The sequence below is a fragment of the Lycium ferocissimum genome, chromosome 4 (genome assembly GCF_029784015.1).
Source record: "Lycium ferocissimum isolate CSIRO_LF1 chromosome 4, AGI_CSIRO_Lferr_CH_V1, whole genome shotgun sequence".
NCBI lineage: Eukaryota > Viridiplantae > Streptophyta > Magnoliopsida > Solanales > Solanaceae > Lycium > Lycium ferocissimum.
Window position 1 is genome coordinate 27,208,872 of NC_081345.1, and position 21,014 is coordinate 27,229,885.

General features: G+C 36.2%; 1 protein-coding gene and 1 long non-coding RNA gene across 4 annotated transcripts; one reads left to right on the forward strand and one right to left on the reverse strand.

The window, feature by feature from the left end:
- The first annotated feature begins 4,124 nt into the window (after positions 1 to 4,124).
- On the forward strand, positions 4,125 to 20,658 carry LOC132052051 (transcriptional corepressor LEUNIG-like). Of its 3 annotated transcripts, XM_059443394.1 has the most exons (6): positions 4,125 to 4,359; positions 17,430 to 17,539; positions 17,660 to 17,809; positions 18,528 to 18,913; positions 19,518 to 19,560; positions 20,217 to 20,658. In XM_059443394.1, exons 1-4 carry the CDS (start codon positions 4,248 to 4,250, stop codon positions 18,738 to 18,740), a joined length of 585 nt encoding a protein of 194 aa, XP_059299377.1. In that variant the 5' UTR covers positions 4,125 to 4,247; the 3' UTR covers positions 18,741 to 18,913; positions 19,518 to 19,560; positions 20,217 to 20,658. The 3 variants fall into 3 exon arrangements, with proteins under 3 accessions (XP_059299377.1, XP_059299376.1, XP_059299378.1); XM_059443393.1 differs by lacking the exon at positions 20,217 to 20,658 and having other exon boundaries at positions 19,518 to 19,845; XM_059443395.1 differs by lacking the exons at positions 4,125 to 4,359; positions 20,217 to 20,658 and adding an exon at positions 16,996 to 17,315 and having other exon boundaries at positions 19,518 to 19,845.
- On the reverse strand, positions 15,637 to 16,070 carry LOC132054520 (uncharacterized). Its single transcript, XR_009414317.1, has 2 exons — positions 15,889 to 16,070; positions 15,637 to 15,802 (listed from the first exon to the last, which is right to left on the reverse strand). It is a non-coding gene; the product is annotated as an uncharacterized LOC132054520 (long non-coding RNA).
- Positions 20,659 to 21,014: the final 356 nt, after the last annotated feature.

Consider the following 21,014-nt stretch of genomic DNA (forward strand, 5'->3'; position numbering starts at 1 on the left):
GTAGTTTAGGTAGATACTTTTATGATTAAGGCTATCAAATGCGTTTTTTTAAAGTGTAAAGGGGTATTTACATTCTGTCCAGGTGGCCTAAAAAATTATGCAAGAACGCATATTTTGGAAAATGTTACACCCCATACCTACTTAAAACAGGCATTACAATGTACTTTATATACCTTCAAGGGTATACAATTCACATTTTGTCTACTTAAATGTAATTTTTTAAGGGACAAAATTTGTAATACTGGCTGTAATATTTTATTAGGGCATCTGGGTAATCCTGAAATAACCCCAAAGTATGGGCTGCCGGTGGTAGCTTCCTAATTATTTTTCATTTATATTCATCTCTCTTTCAGTATTTACCCTTTTGTTTCCTTCATAAGGAAACGGAGGCTATGAACCACATGCAAAATACAAGGCCAACCAAAGTTCTCTATTATATGTTTAACCTATGAGCGGTAACTTGGACGAAGATGGGAATAAAGAGTACTAAAGATTAAAGCCATAAACATCATGGAGCCAAATAGTAGTTGTAAAAACCTATAGGAAACCATTTTGCCTGTTGCTTGATACATTAAGGGAGTTCTCCCGAAATAGCTCTAATATATATTTTTCTTGACATCTTCCTTAATTAGTCAATTATGTAGCACTAAATGTGGTACATTTAAAGTGGCTCCATGATTGAAGGTCTTTTGTTGTTACAACTAAATCCTTTAGTGAATCACAAATAGATTCTCATTTCTTCAATATTTTTAATTTGCTTAGTGGTATAAATAATTTTTTAGATGTTATCAAAAAATTGAGATTTATTTTAAGTTTTTTTTTTTTTTCACTATGTTATGACACGTGCTGCTATTTGATTGTAATGTGTGATGCAATCTACAAGAAGAAGTGTTTAGGCACGAAAATAGTGTGTATCAGATACATTTTTAAGGAGGTTTGCCTGTGTAAAGCTAAAGTAATTCACATGATCAAGGGGTTTGCAAAGGAAATTTGGGTACAAGCTCAGGGACAAATTGTGTATTAAGACGAAAAAGAAAATTTATTACATACTCCCTCAGTTCATTTTTACTTGTCCACTATTTCTAAAATAGATTTTTATTTTTACTTATCATTTTTCACATATCAAGATAAATCAATATTTTTTTCTGTTTTACCTATAGTATTGTGTTACACCTCGGAAATTTTCCGTCAACATACAGTGAATAGACTAACGAAGGGCGCGATGTATACGATGTCTTGGTAAGTAATAAATAACATTTGATGGTTCTAAATGAGATTTCAAAGACAATCGAGGTAGGAGACGGAAGTTGTTAAGGAAAGCAAGGGATATGTTGTGTGTCGGGCAAGATTTACGAGTATCGAATTAATGATGGATTAATGATGTTTTGGAGAAGAGCTATAACGTCCCTTAGATTGTTAATGAGGTGTTACACAAGTGTCAAGAAGGTTCCATAAGGATTGGAGATCAAACGAACGACGGAGATCATTTCAGGGAAATGGGGTTATACGACCGACTTATACGGTCCGTATAAGGGTCCGTATAAGGGTCCGTATAACACCCGAGCGGAGAGATGATGTTTGCCCTGTGGTAAACCACGACCACTTATACGGGTCGTGCAATGTTATACGAATTTATAAAGTGTCGAAAGTCCCGACGGCCGAGTTAAGTTCAATTATATAAATGTGATCCCAACTTCACTAATTTCATTTCCCACACTTCTTCATCTCTCGAGGCTTCTAGAGGTTCCACACTTCTTCCATAAGAACTCAAGAGAGATTCAAGATCAACTTCATCAAACCAAGAGAGTTAAGTGTAAAAGCTCACTAGAGTTCATCCAAACCAAATTCCGTGGAAGTGAACTAGGGTTTTGGTGCAAGAGAAGTATTTCCACTCAAGGCTTATTCCTACACTATCTAAGGTAAGTTTTATGATCTTTCCATGTTGTTTAGGGTAAGGAGAGGTTGAAAGACTTAGATGATGGAAGGAGATAGAAAATGGGTCACAAAGATGTGAATAATGAGATTGTGAATAGTAGTTTGGAATAAGTCATGAATATTGATATGTTGTGATTGTAAGTATGTTATGAATGACATTTAGAACATGGGATAAGCATTATATGTGAGAAAACGTAATAGTGTACTATGACCATGATTATGGAGGAATTGAAGTGAAATTGTGAAATGTGGATAACGAAAATGAATGATGATTGTTGTTTATAATATTGTGAATGTTGTTATGGATGTTTGGGAGTTGATATGTAATATGAGGAAAGTTGTATAAACAAAGGAAATGCTGCTCAATTTTCTCTAGCATTAGTAAGCACGTTCACATAATTGATTAGCTAATGTTGATGCGAATTCTCTTGAAGGTAGAAACGCGAGTATCGAAGGAGAACGATCAAACGATAAAATAGCTAAACGAAAGAGGTATGTAAGGCTAGTCCTTTCTTTCTAAGGCATGACTCCATGGCATGAATTCTCCCATATTTCCATGACTTTCCTACACATCGGAAATTATGAGTCTATGACTATAAGGAACTACATATGTATAAGATAAAGAAAAGAGATAAGACACGAGTATGATAATGGATGATGATGATGAGTTTAAGTCTAAAGAATCCTAAAGTGAGATATGATGCCAATGAAGTTAATGATTCTAAGTATGGTTCCATGATGCTTTTTCTTGTGTACACTCACCTTAAAACGTTAGTCCACTTCAAGGTGAGATATGATGATTATGATTACTCCATAATGTAATCGGGGTCCACGACCTCATGTCACCCCAACATTGCCATAGTTGCCTTGATGTTCTAATGTATGCTTTAATGATAGATGTATGGTAATGCTAATGATGATGTTGATTTCATTTATGTATTTTTATGTATATGTATGTATGTATGCGTAGCACTCCTATTGCCCAGTACGGATACCATCGAGTCCCGGAAGGGCCGAGTAGGATACTATCGAGTCCCCGGAGGGCCGAGTACGGATATCATCGAGTCCCGGAAGGGTCGAGTACGGATACCATTGAGTCCCGGGAGGGCCGAGTACGGATATCATCGAGTCCCGGAAGGGCGAGTACGGATACCATCGAGTCCCGAAAGGGCGAGTACGGATACCATCGAGTCCGGAAGGCCGAGTACGGATACTATCGAGTCCGGGAGGGTCGAGTACGGGTGATACCGAGCCTATATGGCGGAGGTACGTGGATGTGCGCATTGTAAGTTATTGCGTATGTAGCGGTGGATGTAACAAGTGTATCTCTGGGAGAATAAAGGGGTAAGTATGTATGACGAATGTTTTAAAAAGTATTATGAGAAATGAACGTTTCTTTTATCTTATGCTATTCCTCATACTCTTTGTCATGTTATTATGCACGCCTTACATACTCGGTACATTGCTCGTGCGACGTTCGTTTTCTTTGGACACCGTGTTCATGCCCGAGGAGTAGACGGGGAGGCGGCATTCATGGAGGTTCTAGCGGACTTTGAGGGCACTCCATTGTTCGGAGGTGCCATTGGTTTATTATTTTGGGTACATATATGTTTTGGGCACGACGGGGTCCTGTCCCGTCCATATGTCTAGTACTCTAGTAGAGGCTCGTAGATACGCATGTATGGGTAGTATGGTCTCACGATGTCCTTATTGTATGTATATTATTTTGATAGCCGAAGGGCTTATCTATATAAAGGTAATTATGTTTCAAGGTGAAAAATGGTTTTCCTATGATTTGAGTATAAGATTAATGAATGAACGCTTCATGTGTATGATGGGTAAAGGTATGAGCGGTGCTCGGTGGTTAGCCCCAGGTACCCGTCATGGCCCCTAGTCGGGTCGTGACATATTGATTATTCACTTTAAATTATTTTTTAAATCCAATAAAAATATGAATCAATTAATATAGATATATTGATAAATTATGTACTCTATTTATTATTTCTTAAATAATGTAAAAAGTTTAAAGTAGACAAATAAAAGTGATCAGACGACATGAGATTGGAAAATTGTCATCCTTCCTACTTTGTTGGTTCGTGTGAATGATGTGGGCTCCACTAGGAATTTTGGAATCAATGCCACCCTCATCCGTAGTCACTAAAGTCACAGTGTCACAAGCTTTCATGTTAAGTTGAGTTCACTTCCAAACATTATTTTTCTATTATTCCCTTCTTTCCTCTCTTTCTTATCAAGTTTTCTACCTTTGCCTATCTTTTTCTATTTTATTTTTTAATTTTCTTGCGCAGTCTAATATGGATCCTTTTGTGGATGATGGTTCTGTGGATGATAGCGCTGAATCGCGTTTAACTCAGAAAGATGCAAACTCTCGAGGTGCAACTAGTCGGGGTATGCATGTTAATAAAAGTTAGTGAGGTCTACTTAGTTCCATCCTGAATTTTGTGTCATCTTTTACTTCTGAATGTTTTTAACTTATGCGCGTCTCTTAGGAAATTATTCACTCTTAACGTATTTTTATTAATTTATCTCTAATTAAATATATAAAAAAATTACTTAATGATTTTTGATTATATAAATAAGGTTAATTTAAAAAAAAATAAGGTTAGTTTTTTCTTGAAATTCTAAAGCATTCATTTATTTTGAAATAAAATGAAAAGTCTAAAATATCATTTATTTAGAAACAAAGGTAGTACTGAACAACAGTTGTCTATGACACTCCTCCTGTGTTTTACTTCCTCCGGTTTAAAATAAGAGTTTCCTTAACCTTTTTAATACCACTTTAACTTCTATTAAAAAAAATTTATATATTTTAATTAAACTATGTTAATTAATAAGTCTCTTTGTCTTTTTATTGCCTTAAGTAAATAGGGTCAAATCTAAAAAAATAAAGTTAATTTCTTCTTGATTATGTAAGTGAACACTTATTGTAAACCAAAATAAAAAGACAAAGGGTGGGTTCAGTGGAAAACATTTTTCTGCAAAATATGTTCTTGAAAAATAAGTAAATTTCTACTTATTTTCTCATGTCCGATTGGGTAATAAAAATAAGTACATTTCTTACTTATTTTCTCATATTCGGTTGGTTGTTAGAATTTTTTTCAAAAAATATCCACCCAAACCCTACCAACCCCACCATGCACGCTCCAACCAAATCCACTCTTGAATGCACTTCATCTTCACCCACTCCTACCTCACACACCACCCACCCCAACCCGCCCTGGTGGTCTTTAATTATTGCCCTTCCGAGCAAAACTAACATAGTAAAAAGACATTACTACCCCTAACCGTTACATATAAAACACAACAACTCAAATCCTTCTATCGTTAACCCAGCCCAACTTCGTTCCCAAACCAGATTTCTCAATTATTCAAATCGTTGTTTCAAGCCAGATTTCTCCATTGATTTTGCTGCTACAATATCAGTAAAAGGTACAAATCTTAATTCAACTCAATTTAACGATTTTATGGAGTTTAGATGGTTAATATTTGAAAAAGATCATCTTCTACGACCTGATTATTAAGAAACAGATGACATACAGATTTCGTATTGAACATTACGCACTATAAAATTATTCAAAAAAATAGAATCGATTGGATTTAATGCTTTGTTCGATTTTAACTACTTTATACCTTAATTAAATTAGTATACAATGCTTATTTACTTGAAATTGTAATTATAGTAAATTCAATTTAAATCGATCAATGCTTATCGATTTAAACTTGAATTAAGGTAAACTGTGTGCAAATTTAGAACAAGTATGCCGGAGGAGGCAAAAGTTCAATTTACAAAAGAGTAGATTATGCCGTTAACGCAATGTTTTGAACCAATTTCATAACAAGTATGCCGGAGAAGGCAAAAGTTCTCGTTTATGTAGAAGTATAAATTAGTCCGATTCTTCGCATTATCATCAAGAAAACAAAAATTCATTATGCCGAGGAGGCAAAAGTTCAATTTACAAAAGAGTAGAGTATGCCGTTAACGGCAATGTTTTGAACCAATTTCATAAAAAGTATGCGGAGAAGGCAAAAGTTCTGTTTATGTAGAAGTATAAATCAGTCCATTTTTTTAATTGAGTCAATCCTCTAATTGGAATAAAAGTTCTGTTGCGGCATTTGATTTTATTTGGATGAAGGTAGAGGAGGTTTTCATTTTTTTAATTTTTTTTAACCAAAAACAATTACTGCATTATCATCAGCAAAACAAAAATTCATTATGCCGGAGGAGGCAAAAGTTCAATTTACAAAAGAGTAGAGTATGCCGTTAACGGCAATGTTTTGAACCAATTTCATAAAAAGTATGCCGGAGAAGGCAAAAGTTCTGGTTTATGTAGAAGTATAAATCAGTCCAGTTGAGTCAATCCTCTAATTGGAATAACTGTTGCAGGCATTTGATTTTATTTGGATGAAGGTAGAGGAGGTTTTCATTTTTTTAATTTTTTTTAACCAAAAACAATTACTGCATTATCATCAGCAAAACAAAAATTCATTATGCCGGAGGAGGCAAAAGTTCAATTTACAAAAGAGTAGATTATGCCGTTAACGGCAATGTTTTGAACCAATTTCATAACAAGTATGCCGAAGAAGGCAAAAGTTCTGGTTTATGTAGAAGTATAAATTAGTCCAGATTCTTTGCATTATCATCAGCAAAACAAAAATTCATTATGCCGGAGGAGGCAAAAGTTCAATTTACAAAAGAGTAGATTATGCCGTTAACGGCAATGTTTTGAACCAATTTCATAAAAAGTATGCGGAGAAGGCAAAAGTTCTCGTTTATGTAGAAGTATAAATCGATCCGAGAGTCAATCCTCTAATTGGAATAACTGTTGCAGGCATTTGATTTTATTTGGATGAAGGTAGAGGAGGTTTTCATTTTTTTAATTTTTTTTAACCAAAAACAATTACTGCATTATCATCAAGAAACAAAAAGTGCTTATGTCGAAGGAGGCAAAAGTTCAATTTACAGGAGTAGAGTATGCCGTTAACGGCATTGTTCTGAACCACCTTAATAACAAGTATGCCGGAGACGGCAAAAGTGCAATTTACAAAGTAGTAGAGCATGCCGTTACTGGCAAAGTTCTGAACAAACTTCGAACAAGTATGCCATAAAAGGCAACATAAAATCCTAACTTCATAAGTACCAAACTACCATCATCGGTTCTAATTTCACGTGTACCCATTCCAAATTGCCCCATCGTCAACTTGGCCGGTGTCTTTGGAATAACCTCTCGCCTTACAAATCGTAATTCTCTTCACAGATCATCATTTTCTCTACTTAGAGCACCGTAAAGAGCCCTCGAAAATCTATATCTCTTTTGATATCAAGAATTTCATGAGTAATTTGCAAATTTGCAATATTAGGATGGATTTGGTTATGAGGATGGGCATGTTCATGTGCTTGCCCGTGGCCACCATTAACATGTACAATATGTTGGTTTTGGTTCATTTTGTATGTGATTATATCTGGTTTTCAGAAGTAAAGTGTTTTTTTTTTTTCCTCTTCAAAGTTGTGTTGGTTTATATAGAAGTATAAATTAGTCCATTTTAAATTGGAATAAGCGTTGCATGGATTTGATTTAAATTGGATAAAGACAGAGGAGGTTTTTCATTTTCATGAAAATAATCTGTTGCAATTTCATTGGAATAAGCTGTTGCGAAAACGTTATTCCGTTTTTGAAGAATCTTTGGTAGCGGCGTAACTTTTGTTTACAAAATGGTAGAGTATGCCGTTTCGCATACTTCATGACATTACATACAAAAGCTCTCTGGGAAGGCGAACTCAAATTTTCAAAACTAACAACTTAAATACATTTCATTTTGGTTTTTTCTCAAGTGAATCTCTCTTTATGCAGAAGTTTAACAAAAAAAATGACACCAAGATGCATCTACGTAGCCTTCAACGGCAAATGGGACGCCGCCTACAATTATGTTAATCATGAAACCAAGCTAATACTTGTCAATGATGGTGTAAATTTTCAACAATTCACTCAACGTATATTTGCGGGGCATACACAACATACTCGGCAAAAAAAGAGGCCAACATATGGTTTGACACCGGTGAGAAAACATCCAAAGGGATGCGTGTAAAAAACGACATTGATCTTCACACTTGCCTTGTACTGCTCAACAACAATGACAACTTCAGAAATTCCCGTTTCATATTAGAGTTCAATTCAGCTGATGCGGAGAACCACCCATTACAAGAACAACATAATGACTCTATCCTAATGACAGAAGGACAAACCATAGAGGAAATTGACAAACAACTTTGCATTGCTTATGAAGAAGACATGTCTGAAATTGGCTTGGATGATGAACAACACAGCCCTATTGGACATAACCTTGGGATTCCACATGAGCAGAGCGAGATAGTAACTCCTAACCATACACCTCAGCAGCTACAATGGCAATCGCCAAACATTGAGCAAGTTGTAAACAATGACCTTTCTCAATCCAACTTCAATGAATTCACTTACTCCGAGCATGACAGTTGAAGAGGCAGAAACACAGCCATGCAACAAAAGAAAGACACTCAAGAGGAAGAGGATACAAAATGATACACAAATTTTGACACCTAGTGCATCGATTGATCAAATAGAAGTTGGCATTTTATTCAAAGACAAAGATACCGTGAAAAAGTGCATGAATAACATTGCAATTACTCGTCATCAACAAGACAAGGTAGAAAAGTCATGCACGCAACGGTATTACATCGGATGTGTTGAACCAACTCCGCATTTGGCGTTTCCACGCTTCAAGGTTCGTAGGATCGAACTTTTCAAAGTAGTTAACTTTGAAAAGAGACATAGTTGTTCAATAAATTTCATCACCTCTGACATGAGGAATGCAACTTCAAAAGTCATAGCGGAATACATTACAGACCTAGTACGCCATACACTACAAGAGATAACACCCAAATTTGTCATTGAAGAAATGAGAAGCAGATATGGCTTGCACATTGGTTACCACAAAGCATGGCGTTCCCTCCAACACGCTTATAATGTCATAAGAGGAACCCCAGAAAAATAACTACACACTTCTACCGCAATATCTTCACATGATGAAATTAAGAAATCCTGGGACAGTTGCTAACATCAAATGGACCGCTGACAATAAGTTTAAGTATGCTTTTTTCGCTTATGGAGCATCAATTGAGGGTTGGAAACACTGCAGACCAGTAATAATGGTGGATGCAACCTTCTTGAAATCAAAATACCGCGGTGTGCTCATGATAGCTGTAGCAAAAGATGGAAACAACAGCATATTTCCACTAGCATTTGGTATTGCAGACTCTGAGAATAATGAATCCTACGGTGGTTCTTCGACACGTGAAAAAGGTGTTTGGCACGCGCAAAGACCTATCAATTCTTTCCGATCGCCACGCATCAATTGCAACCGCAATCAAAGAACGTATCCGGATACCCAAAGATGGAATATGCATCTACCACATGGAGAAGAACTTGCAAAAATATTTCCCATCCGAAGCGATCCTATCAACCGTTCTACAATGCAAAGAACTACCTACAAACAAAGCAGAGTTTCGTACATATATGTCACAGATACAACAAATCGACCCAAAAGCTGCAGAATACATAGAAGAAGAACCACCGAAAAGATGGGCACGTTCATTCCACACCAACAGGCGTTACAACATGCTCACAACGAACAATGTCGAGACAATGAATTCTGTATTGAGGAAAGCAAGGGAGTTGCCAATAATGGCATGTATTGATTACATCCAAAAAGCCGCAAAATTGGTTTTACCGCAGAAAATTGGATGCAACAGACCGTCCCATGACCTCGACATGTTGGGCTGAAAAGATTCTGCTTGAAAAGATAAGTAGAGGCTTCACAATGAAAGTAAGTACATTTTCCCAACATACACTTCAATATTAGTTTGGTGAGCAATGCATAGTTTAATTTTAACCAAACAAAAAAGTTATCATGTATAAAGGAAGAACTATGACCCCATTTTTATACTTCATTCTCACCGGAAGGGCACATTCTTATTTTAACTAGCATGGAATTATGCCGGTAAGGGCATAATTATGACACTTCGTTTTTATACTCACAATGAAAGTAAGTAGATTTTACCAACATACACCTCAAATCTTAGTTTTATGAGAAATGTATAGTTTAAAATCAAACAAACACAAAAGTTATGCTTGACAAAGGAACAACTAAGACCCTATTTTATAAATAGTTCTGCCGGAAGGGCGTACTCTTATTTTCACCAGTACAGAAGTATGCCGGAAAGGGCATAACTCTCACATAATCTGAAAATTGCCCGAAAAAATATCACTCATTTATATTATCAATTTCCACAGGTAGAAAACATAACTCCCGTCAAATTTGTTGTGAAAGATGAAGGATATCAATACAATGTAGACCTGAAGAATATGACTTGTGAGTGCTTGGAGTTCCAAACCGACGAGTTACCGTGCACACATGCCATGGCGCTATAGATAAAAGAAGTTTGCCAAAATCTACATACCGTGCGGATCGGTTCAAGAAACAAGCCTCGCCAAGAGACATACAAAGGTGAAATACTATCGGTTGGAAATCAAGACTCATGGATTATTCCACAAAACATTATGGATATTAAAATAATGCCGCCCGATGTTAAAATAAGACTCGAAGAAAACAAACAAAAAGGTATCGCCCAAGAAGAGAATCGACAAAGTACACATACGGATGTGGTAGATGCAAGTTCTTTGGACACACTAGGGCAACTCCGTAACCACAAATTCCGACTCTCAATCCATTTTCAAGACGATACAGAAGAGGAAATTGTCATCCTAACATCACACTCTTATACATGGTTTATATGAATTTATCTTATGATTCTTGATGCATAATGCGCACTCTGCCTGAAAGAAATGGCAAAACTTTGGTAGTACTAAGACTGAGACTTCAAGCATCAATCACACATTTATTCTTCTGTCCATTCTTTCTTTTATTATTTTCTTTTACTAAGTTGTTATCTTCTTGTTGTTGATAATAAAAAACTATATAAGAGAAAGAGATAAATGTCCCTACATGAAATCTACAATTCTCTACCATAAAACATTGAGGAAAAAGAAAAAAAAAATCATCAAATTTAATTATCCAGCTTTATAATTTATGCCTCCCGTGGGTGTATAACGATTTTTGGGGAAACAAAATTGGTATCTCAAATACTACATCCTGGTAAGTTTAATAGATGTATGCCTTGGGACATAACAATATTATTCTCTCTGTTGTTTTCATGTTTCAAATTTATGCCGGAACCGGCAGGTCTTCCGCTTAAAAAATAAATAAGTATGCCGTTAGCGGCATACTTATGGGCTTTGTTGCTTATAAAACATTTTAAAATGCTGGAAAATTGGATAAAACATTCGGCACAATACAATTAACACTAAGTTTCACTCTTTCTTTTATTATTTTCTTTTATTAAGTTGTTATCTTCTTTTGTCTTTGTTGCTGATTGTGGCAAGTTCTCTGAACTTAATTTCTGCCTGAAAGGGCGGAACTTCTATTAATAAAATGACAAAGTATGCCGACCCCGGCAAACTCTTATAACATAACCATCATAAAGTTGTGATGCAAATGGCATAACTTTTGTTTTCAACAAAATAACAGCATTACGTCACAAATAATCCCCAATAAATGCATTTTGTCTGGTCAATAACTTCAAAGGGTTTGTCTTTGTTGCTTTGTTTTGGCAACTTTTCTGAAATTAAATTATGCCGTAATGGGCAGAACTTCTATTTATAAAATGAGAAACTATGCCGACCCCGGCAAAATTCTATTACAAAACCACCATGAAGTTGTGATGGAAAGGGCATAACTTGGATTTTCAACAAAATAACAGCTTTTATGAACAGATAAGTTGAGATTAAAAATTAACACCATCAAATTACAAAGGGGATTAAAGTTGAAATTTATAACACAAACAAACTATGCAAACTTAATTTATGCCGGAATGGGCGGAACTTCTATTCATAAAATGACAAAGTATGCCGACCCCGGCAAACTCCTATTACATAACCACCATAAATTTGGTTTTCAACAAAAAAACAACTTCCCGTCACAACATAATCCCCAATAAATGCATTTTGGCTGGTCAAATAACTTCAAATGGTTTGTCTTTGTTGCTGGTTATGGCAAGTTTTCTTAACTTAATTTCTCATGGAATGGGCGGAACTTCTATTTACATAACGAGAAACTATGCCGACCCCGGCAAACTTCTATTATATAACAACCATGAAGTTGTGATGGAAACGGTATAACTTGGATTTTCAACAAAATAGCAAATTTTATGAACAAGAGAAGTTGAGATTAAAAATGAACACCATCAAATTACAAAGGTGGTTAAAGTTGAAATTTATAACACAAAACAAACTCGTACTTTCGATTGCATTTACAAAAAACACAAGGGCGCACCAAAAAAAACAAAATTACATAGTGCAAAAATAACTAAGACAAACTATTTTTTCCTTTCTTCACGAGATCTTGCTCAACTAAAACTATCTATTTTTTTGCTTTCTTCACAGATATTGCTCTCTTTTTCATGTCATATTCACACTCCATATCGTTATGCTCATGATAATCATTTCCAGCTGTATCTGGTGGCGTGTCATAACCCTTTTTCAGCTTATCTTTCCCATGACAAACCAAATTGATTGACCACTCTTTCATGTAGTCCATCAAACCAGAACCATCCCAATCAGCAGGATTTTCACCACTAATCAGCATATCAGCAAACTTGATCAAAAACCGACCACAATTATAATCTCTGAAAGTCATAAAAGAGAGATGTTTTAGAACAACAAAAACCAAAAACAATAAACAAAAATAAAAATCAACAAAAAACAATGGAAAAAGCTAAAAAAGATAAGAATGAAACGTACGATCCTTGCTTTGGACAAAAAGGTATATGTCAGATTACTGAAGTTATTGTATGATGGCCTGAATAATTGAAAATCATTGACCTCCAACAACTTAGGAATCATACCACAGTAGGCCTCGAGAATGCGAACCAAATGATCATCATTATGATTGAGTGAGTTATAAACTACCAATTTACGCTCATCAATCATAAAAACAGCAAGTACATAGTGAGAAATTGCTTTAGGATCATCAGATCCTGGGCGAATAGGAATTAATACCCTGTCGACATTCTCCCACGATATACCACATTTTCCTCTTTGCCCATACACAATATTACTCAACAAAAATGCATCATCACTGTCCACCAAAGATACCAAAGGTAATTAACCGGGTCTTGGTAGTATCTATTGATGTCAAATTGCACAAGCCGATCAAACATCATATCTACGGTTGTGTACTTAACAAATTGGCAAAGGAGGATGATACATCTTTTTCTTCCTAAAATAATACAGAGATCACATCAATATGCTGTGTTAAGGAAAAAAAAAAATTTAGCGATTCAGCAATAAAGAAAAAAAAAAAAAAAAGCAAGAAGCAATAACAAATAGAAAAATAAGAAAAAAAAAAGTAAAAGACAATCGCGAACCTCATCATTAAGCGCATAGACATCATGGTACAGCTCCAAATAAAACATCCTATATTTTGGCTCAACATCACCCAACTTATAAACTTCACTCAGTTGGTTCAACTTTGCAGGATACATTACCTCATCTTCTTCCCTGATTAAAGAAAAGGGAACAACAATTAGAAAAATACAAACAGAAGGTTTGCCGGAAGAGGCAAACCTTCCAGCAAGATTTGGGTTTCAAAAAGTAAAAGTATGCCGGAGTGGGCAGAAAATAACTTTTAAGAAAGCACACAATAACTAAAAACTTACCCAAAGAGGTCGAAATCTACTTGCTGGAAGATTTTGAGGATTGATAAATTTTTTCCAAAAGTTCACGCCAATTTTGCTTTTGAAGTAATGGAATGGGCACATCCTTCTGTACTGTTCATCCCAGTCACTTTCGTCCTTCCGTGACCCAAAAGGAAGTTCGTTTCGTCCAGAATATAGCATCCATCCGGGTGCCGGGGTATCACCCACTACTTTCCTTTTCCTCTGGCGCCTTGTCTTCAAGGAAGACAACACTTCCGCCACTTCAACAACAGGTTTTTCTTCAGCAACAGCAGGGGTTTGAATAACAATACTCTCTTTGACAGTGGAAGAAGCGACATTTACAATATCTTCAAAGGACACATATCGAAAATTATCCTCTATTCCTTGAGAGTTATCACCCTTTCCATCGAAAACAGCAGACTCCCTCGGCGTACTGACTTGAACCGGGTCTGCATTGGCTACCTCAATGGCTCAACCGTATTAATAGGCTCTATTGGCTGGTTCGCTCCTCAATGGCTCAACCGTATTAATAGGCTCGGGCAATTGGCCGCTCCTCAATGGCTCAAAGTGCATTAAAAGGCTCGGGCATAACCCCAATATGAGGAACAACATCGTGTTCATCACCCTTATTAGAAACTTGAGCTTCAGGTGTTTCACGTCTTATATGCTCAAGATTTTCAAGTGTTGTTTGCTCAAGATTTTGAGCCATATCTCCTTTTGGTGGAGATACAATGGATTCTTCGCAATTGGCGTCACCAAACTGTTCAACGCCCAATTGTTTTTCCTCAACAACCTACATAAAGTAACAAATTAAGAAACACAACATATGCCGGAAGGGGCAAACCTTATGCTTGAAAAAGAAAAAAGTATGCCGGAAGCGGCAAGATTTAAGTTTCAAAAAGTAAAAGTATGCCGGAGACGGCAAAAATAACTTTCGAAAAAGATGAGTATGCTACAAAGGCAGAACATAGTTTCCGTATAAAATGTGAAAGTATCCAGAAGGGGCAAGAGCTAAGTTCAAAAACTAAAAGTATAATATAACTTTGCTTTGATAGAATGACGGAGTAGAGAGAAAATGAGTTTGCAATAAAAGAGGAGATTATGCCAGAGGGGCAACACTATCATTTGCATAAGCTAAACAAAAAGAGCAAACAAAGTGTTAAAAACAACAAAGTATAGAATGTAAATTTACCAAAGCCAATTCAGCCTCAACATTTCCAGTTGCATTTCATTCAGCTTGAGATGCAGGAGATAAATCTCGTTCGAGATGATCAGAAACCACCACATTACATCTTGAATTTGGATAAGATTTTCAAGCACATGTTCTTTCGGTGGAGAAACGTTGGATTCTTCATTGGATGACCTTTCAACAACAAATTGCTCCTCCTCAACAACCTACATAAAACGACAAATTAAGAAACACAACATCTCATCGATATATTAAAATAAAAAATTAGTCTTGGTAAAAGATTTATGAACAGTTTTGAAAAAAACCACTTATGCTTGAAAAAGAAAGACTAACTTTTGACTTTAAAAAACTAACTTTCCAAAAGAGATCACACTTTGGAGAGGCCCAACCTTATTCTATCCGGTGATTTAAAATAAAGTCTCAACAATCTTTGCCGAAAACCCATTCGGCAAAACTATCATTTGCATATCGGACACAAAAAAGAGCACTCAACAAAAATCGCAACAAAATGCACAATCTATTTGAGACACAACACTAAAATCGCCAACACAAGAATCCAACCCAGTAATAAGACGGAAAGACTCGGAATCAAATACACACACGCGATCAAAAATCTTAAACTTTAACGCACTATCATTACTAGATGAAAGTTGCGATAAGATCAAGCAATGGAAAATACTATCACTCAGGCGGACATCAACCAAATCCATAAACTGTCCAAACACACCCTTTTTCAACAACTCCAATTGAGAGACACTCAAAAAGGACAAAATCAAACTCCGAAAATGAAAATCACCACTCCACATGCCACCTCCTTCAACCCAATGTTCAAACTTAACCAAGGGATGTTCCTCCTATAAAAGAAAAATTAATGTCAACAGAAACCAAGAGTTTACATAAGAATAAACCAAAAATGAGAATGAAAATAATTAACATATACCATGATAAAAAAATCAGCCCTAGACTGGTACACAAATACCTGCATAATAGAAGAAACAACCAAAACACATAAGATTGCATAAAAGGCCAACATTATTAACAAAACAACACCAAAACACATAAAGATTGCATAAAAACCAAAATTATTAACAATACAACACCAAAAAACCAAGACACACATAAATTAACTTAATTCATGAAGTTATCTTGAACAAGTAACTTTATGCAACCTAAGATAACCCAGTTTCAAAAAGCAACAACTCTGCCGGACCCGGCATACGTTGCCTCAGACAAACACATTCTTCACAAAACCTAGATTATTAAACAAAAACAACAGCAACAACATAAAACAGCTGTTCACAGACAAAACTTCAAAGATTCAACAAAGAGAAAACCAAAACGCATATCAAAATTAACTAAAACATATTACGACATTCATAATACGACATTCAAAAAACCAGAATATATACATGGGAACGAAACTAAAGTTCAAAAAATCATAGACACTGTAACAAAAATACTATAATTTTAAATCGAAAAGGATAAATTAAATATAAAAAACGACGAAGACAAAGATATCAATTCAACATAAAAACAAATATTGAAACGAGCAAAATATCCAAATTCGTACCTAAATTTTAGAACAGATAACACAGACACAAAACAGATGAGGAACGAAGAAGCAAAAAAAGAAAAGAAAAGGGCAACTGCCGAAATAGAAAGGGTTTTAATGGGATAAGGGTAATTTCGTCAAAAAATATTCATTAAACAGGCGGCAGGGGCAAAAATTAAAGAAGGCATAAATGAAGGGCAAAATATAAAGACCAGCCGAAAAGAAGGGCACTCCGCGCAAAAAAAAGTAGAAAATTCGAGGGGTAGGGGTTCGTGCACGGGGGTGTGTTGGTGTAGAAAATAAATAAGGGAACTTTTCAAAACATTTTTTAAAGAAAAAAATTAATTTTTTTGGCAGGAGTGGTGGGGTGTTGGGCCGGGGGGGAGGGGTGTCGTGGGCGATGGGTGGTGGAAAAGAAAATTAGAACCTTTTTTTTAAAGAAAAAAATATTAATTTTTTCTAGGGGGTGGGGGTCACCGGGGGGGGGGGGGAGGGGGTGGTGGTGGTGTAGAAAATCCAATTTTTTTCTTGGGAGTGGGTGGGTGTGGATGGTGCGTGGGGTTGTGGGAGTAGTTGGGTGGTTGCTGAAATGTCACATGTGGACTCTGATACCAATTTAAAGAAATAGATCTTGTGCCTGGTACAAGAGCTGGCTCCCCGGAGGATTACTCCAGATCTGAGACCACAAAACCGATGTGGGACTTAACAGTTAATAATGGTTGATGACATTGTTGTTTTGCAGATCTGGGTGTTGGTTGTGAAGATGTGTATTTTTCAGTCAATTCATGGTTTTCTTATTACCAAAGAACATGAATGTCGTACACTGAATCTTTATGTATAATTTATCAACTAGGAAATGTGTTGACTGCCTAGTTTATCTAGAGTTATGCATTTGGGCATATGCTGACAGGAATAACCTTTGATTATTGGGTTCACATTTAATGAAGTGAATTCTGTTCGGGCTAGTGGCAGTAAAATTGTTTGTTGTGACTTCTCCTCTGATGGAAAACTGCTAGCTAGTGGTGGCCATGACAAAAAGGTTAGTGGAGAAGTATCAAAGATCTTGCCATGACAATGCCTTATTGTTATGGTTCTTAATGCCATATTCCTGGTTCTTAAAGAATAACTTGTACTGCTTATTGTCTGTCTTTTATTTCAGGCTGTTTTATGGCATCCTGATACCCTAAAGCAAAAAACAGCACTTGAAGAGCACTCGTCACTCATTACTGATGTTCGTTTCAGTCCAAGCATGGCAAGACTTGCCACATCTTCTTTTGACAAGAGTGTCAGGGTTTGGGATGCTGACAATGTTAGTAAACACCGTCTTTAGTGTTTGATAATTTATTTCTTATATTAGCATCTTTTATGTTTTGGATTCCATCCCGGTTGTATCCTTGAGTGTGCTAAATATCTGTTTTGGGACATATGTCTCTAGTGTTTCTAGGCGGTGTCAGTTTGATTTCTCCTATATGATATATCAAAGGTATTGATAGATTAAGTTACCGGTTTCAAAAAAATAAAAAAGGTATTGGTAGATTAAACAGAACATAATATAAGATTATCTTCGGTTTTCTAGAATATTTAGCTTGTCGTATAACCTCTTGTTTGTCAATATTTTTTTATCTGCTTTTGCTGTGTGAGGTCTGGAAGAAGTTTATATTTGTTAAAAAAGAAAGGGTAATACGCGATTAAAATTGACGGAATCCACTAGATGAAATATATTACGGATCAAGAGTGGATGTATGATATTTACATTACTTTGAGACGGGCCATATCCATGTCGGACATTGAAACAAACTATATTGGTGTCTTTAGAAAGGGTGGAAGACCTTGGTGACTGTCAAATTCATTTAAATGTTTACGAGGAGAGAGGTTGTGGTAAAATTGCCTTAATGAACATCTTTGACTAATGACCAAGGAGGATCATGGTGCACTTACTTAAATGACCAAAGAAGAAAAGAAGCAGAAAGAATGATCTTGTTTGTTCTTCTCGAAGTTCTCCTAACACCCCCTTTAATTATTTGCAGCCGGGCTACTCATTTCAGACGTTCACTGGGCATTCTGCTCCTGCAATGTCACTTGACTTCCATCCTAATAAAGAAGATCTCATCTGTTCTTGTGATAGTTATGGTGAGATAAGATACTGGGGTATAAACAATGGTAGCTGCACAAGAGTGTTCAAGGTAAAATTCTTCATCTACTATTATATGTGCATTAGCACGGGGGATTGGGGACTCTGATGCTTAACTATATGATTTCTCCATCTCTTCTGAATGTTATTTCATGTCTCGAGTAGGGTGGAGCGGCTCAGGTAAGATTCCAGCCCTGCATTGGTAGATATCTTGCTGCTGCTGCCGAGAACGTCGTATCGATACTTGATGTGGAGACACAAGCTTGTCGGCATTCGTTAAAGGTTGGTGTACCTTAATGACACACCAGTACAACTTAAGTTATTAACTTTGTTATATTTTAGCGTTTCACTAACTTCTTTTTGAAGTTGAAAGCTGCTTATCCATCTCGGCAACTTGGAAAATAACTAAGATATTTAGAAGAAACATGAGATATTTAATCATTTATTAATTCCTTATCCAACCCTCACAATATATTGACATCTTCTCATTATTACCCTTAACGAGTATAGGATTATGTTGAATGAGTTTCCATGTAGGCCGAGAAAATGAGTTTTTGCAGATAGCTTCATTGTTTGTTGTAAGGTTCTTTTAATTGCTGTAAGACTTCTGTTTCACTAGTTACCATTGCTTTATATTGCTATATTCTGTCTGCAGAGTTTAGGATTTTCGCGTAGTTAATGAGAATAGGCACCTGCTACTTACCTTAATAGAAGTATGACCTGTCATAGAAAGAGCTGAGGAGAGAATTTTGTATAAATATACTTCTCTTGTTGACTTTCTTCAAGGCTGTTGACATGCACTGATATCTATTGTCGTATGTTTCTTCTAGCTCTGCTCGTGTTTCCGGTGTGTGGTGTGCCTAACATATAGCTATTGTTTCTGAAGGGTAACACAAAACGAATACATTATGTCTGCTGGGATCCCTCTGGTGAGCTCCTAGCATCTGTTAGTGAAGACTCTGTCAGGGTTTGGACATTGAGGTCCGGTAGTGAAGGGGACTGTCTACATGAGCTTAGCTCAGATGGCAACGAATTCCTCTCATGTGTTTTCCACCCTACATATTCATCGTTGCTTGTTATTGGCTGTTACCAGGCAAGTCATGTACATTGTATTTTGGAAACATCCTGCACATTATATTTAAGCAGCTTAATTTTTGTGATGTATATCTTTATCCTGTTAAAAAGAGAAATAAAACAGACTACTCTCGGTGGAACACTGAATGTTCAAAAATTAAACATGAAATGTTGCATGATTTAAGCTGGTCTTGGAAAACAACGAATTTCTCATTGCACCTTCGCTATGTCAAAATCGTCCTCCTTTCTTCCCGTGACTAAATATCGTGAGACATTATATGTGATGTTTTTAACTTTTTAATCTTAAGCCTTCAGTTACTTTCTTTTTTGGGTCAGCATCTCTTCATATCATTTTGTTCGTGGTCTAACGTAAACTTTCTGTCACTAAACTCTTTGTCTAAGTTGGGACCTGAATCCTGGTCCCCCATGGTTCAACTGAGGTTATTTTTCAATTCCACTAGATCTATAGATTCGCATTCACAAATTCTAATGCATGAAATGCATTTTGCAGTCTTTGGAGCTATGGCACATGAATGAGAACAAGACAATGACCCTCACAGCTCATGAAGGATCAATTGCTTCCTTGGCTGTATCGTCAGTCGCGGGTTTGGTTGCTTCAGCCAGTCATGACAAGTTTGTTAAGCTCTGGAAGTAATATCTGTCCCATCCATGGTTTCTTTTGAAGTCCTAGCTGTATGTCCACTGTAATATCTATTATTGTTGTCTGAAGAGATATTTGTGTCTGTCTTATTTAGCATTAGCTTTTGTATTCTGTTATTTTTTTCATTTGTGCCTGAAAGAACCATGTAGTGACCCCATCCCTTGCTCATCTAGGCTGCTGAGTTTCTGCTATGTTTTTTTCCTCCACTAGTTGTTATGTCAATTGGAATAATCAGGTGTAGTTGGTTCAGTCGCTGATCCAATACAAGGGTATTGAATTTTTTAGTTCTTCATTTATGTGCCCTTAAAAGCGTTGACATAATGCATGCTTAGGTACTATTTACTATCTTGGAGAAGCAAAGAACATTGTATTAGGGATGGTGTTCAAGGCTGGTAATTACATATATAAAAAGAAACGAAATAAAAATACAACAATGGTCATCGGTTCAGTTAAAAGCTTTTAAGACATGGGAGAGGGGATCTTCTATCCTGATTGTTAATATTTCTAATACGTTACCCTCTGTGTTTGTGTCTATGTTGTATTTTGTTTTTACGATCCATATAAGATCCATTTTCATCTACATGCAAAAAGCCGTGTGCTTTAGAAGCATGGACAACAAACGATAAGGGGGACTCTAGATTAGCACCC

Coding starts and splice junctions, on each gene's coding strand:
- LOC132052051 (XM_059443394.1), top strand. CDS start 4,248: ATGGATCCTTTTGTGGATGATGGTTCTGTGGATGATAGCGCTGAATCG. Junction 17,540..17,659: donor GTGGTGGCCATGACAAAAAG/GTTAGTGGAGAA, acceptor CTTTTATTTCAG/GCTGTTTTATGGCATCCTGA. Junction 17,810..18,527: donor GGGTTTGGGATGCTGACAAT/GTTAGTAAACAC, acceptor AATTATTTGCAG/CCGGGCTACTCATTTCAGAC.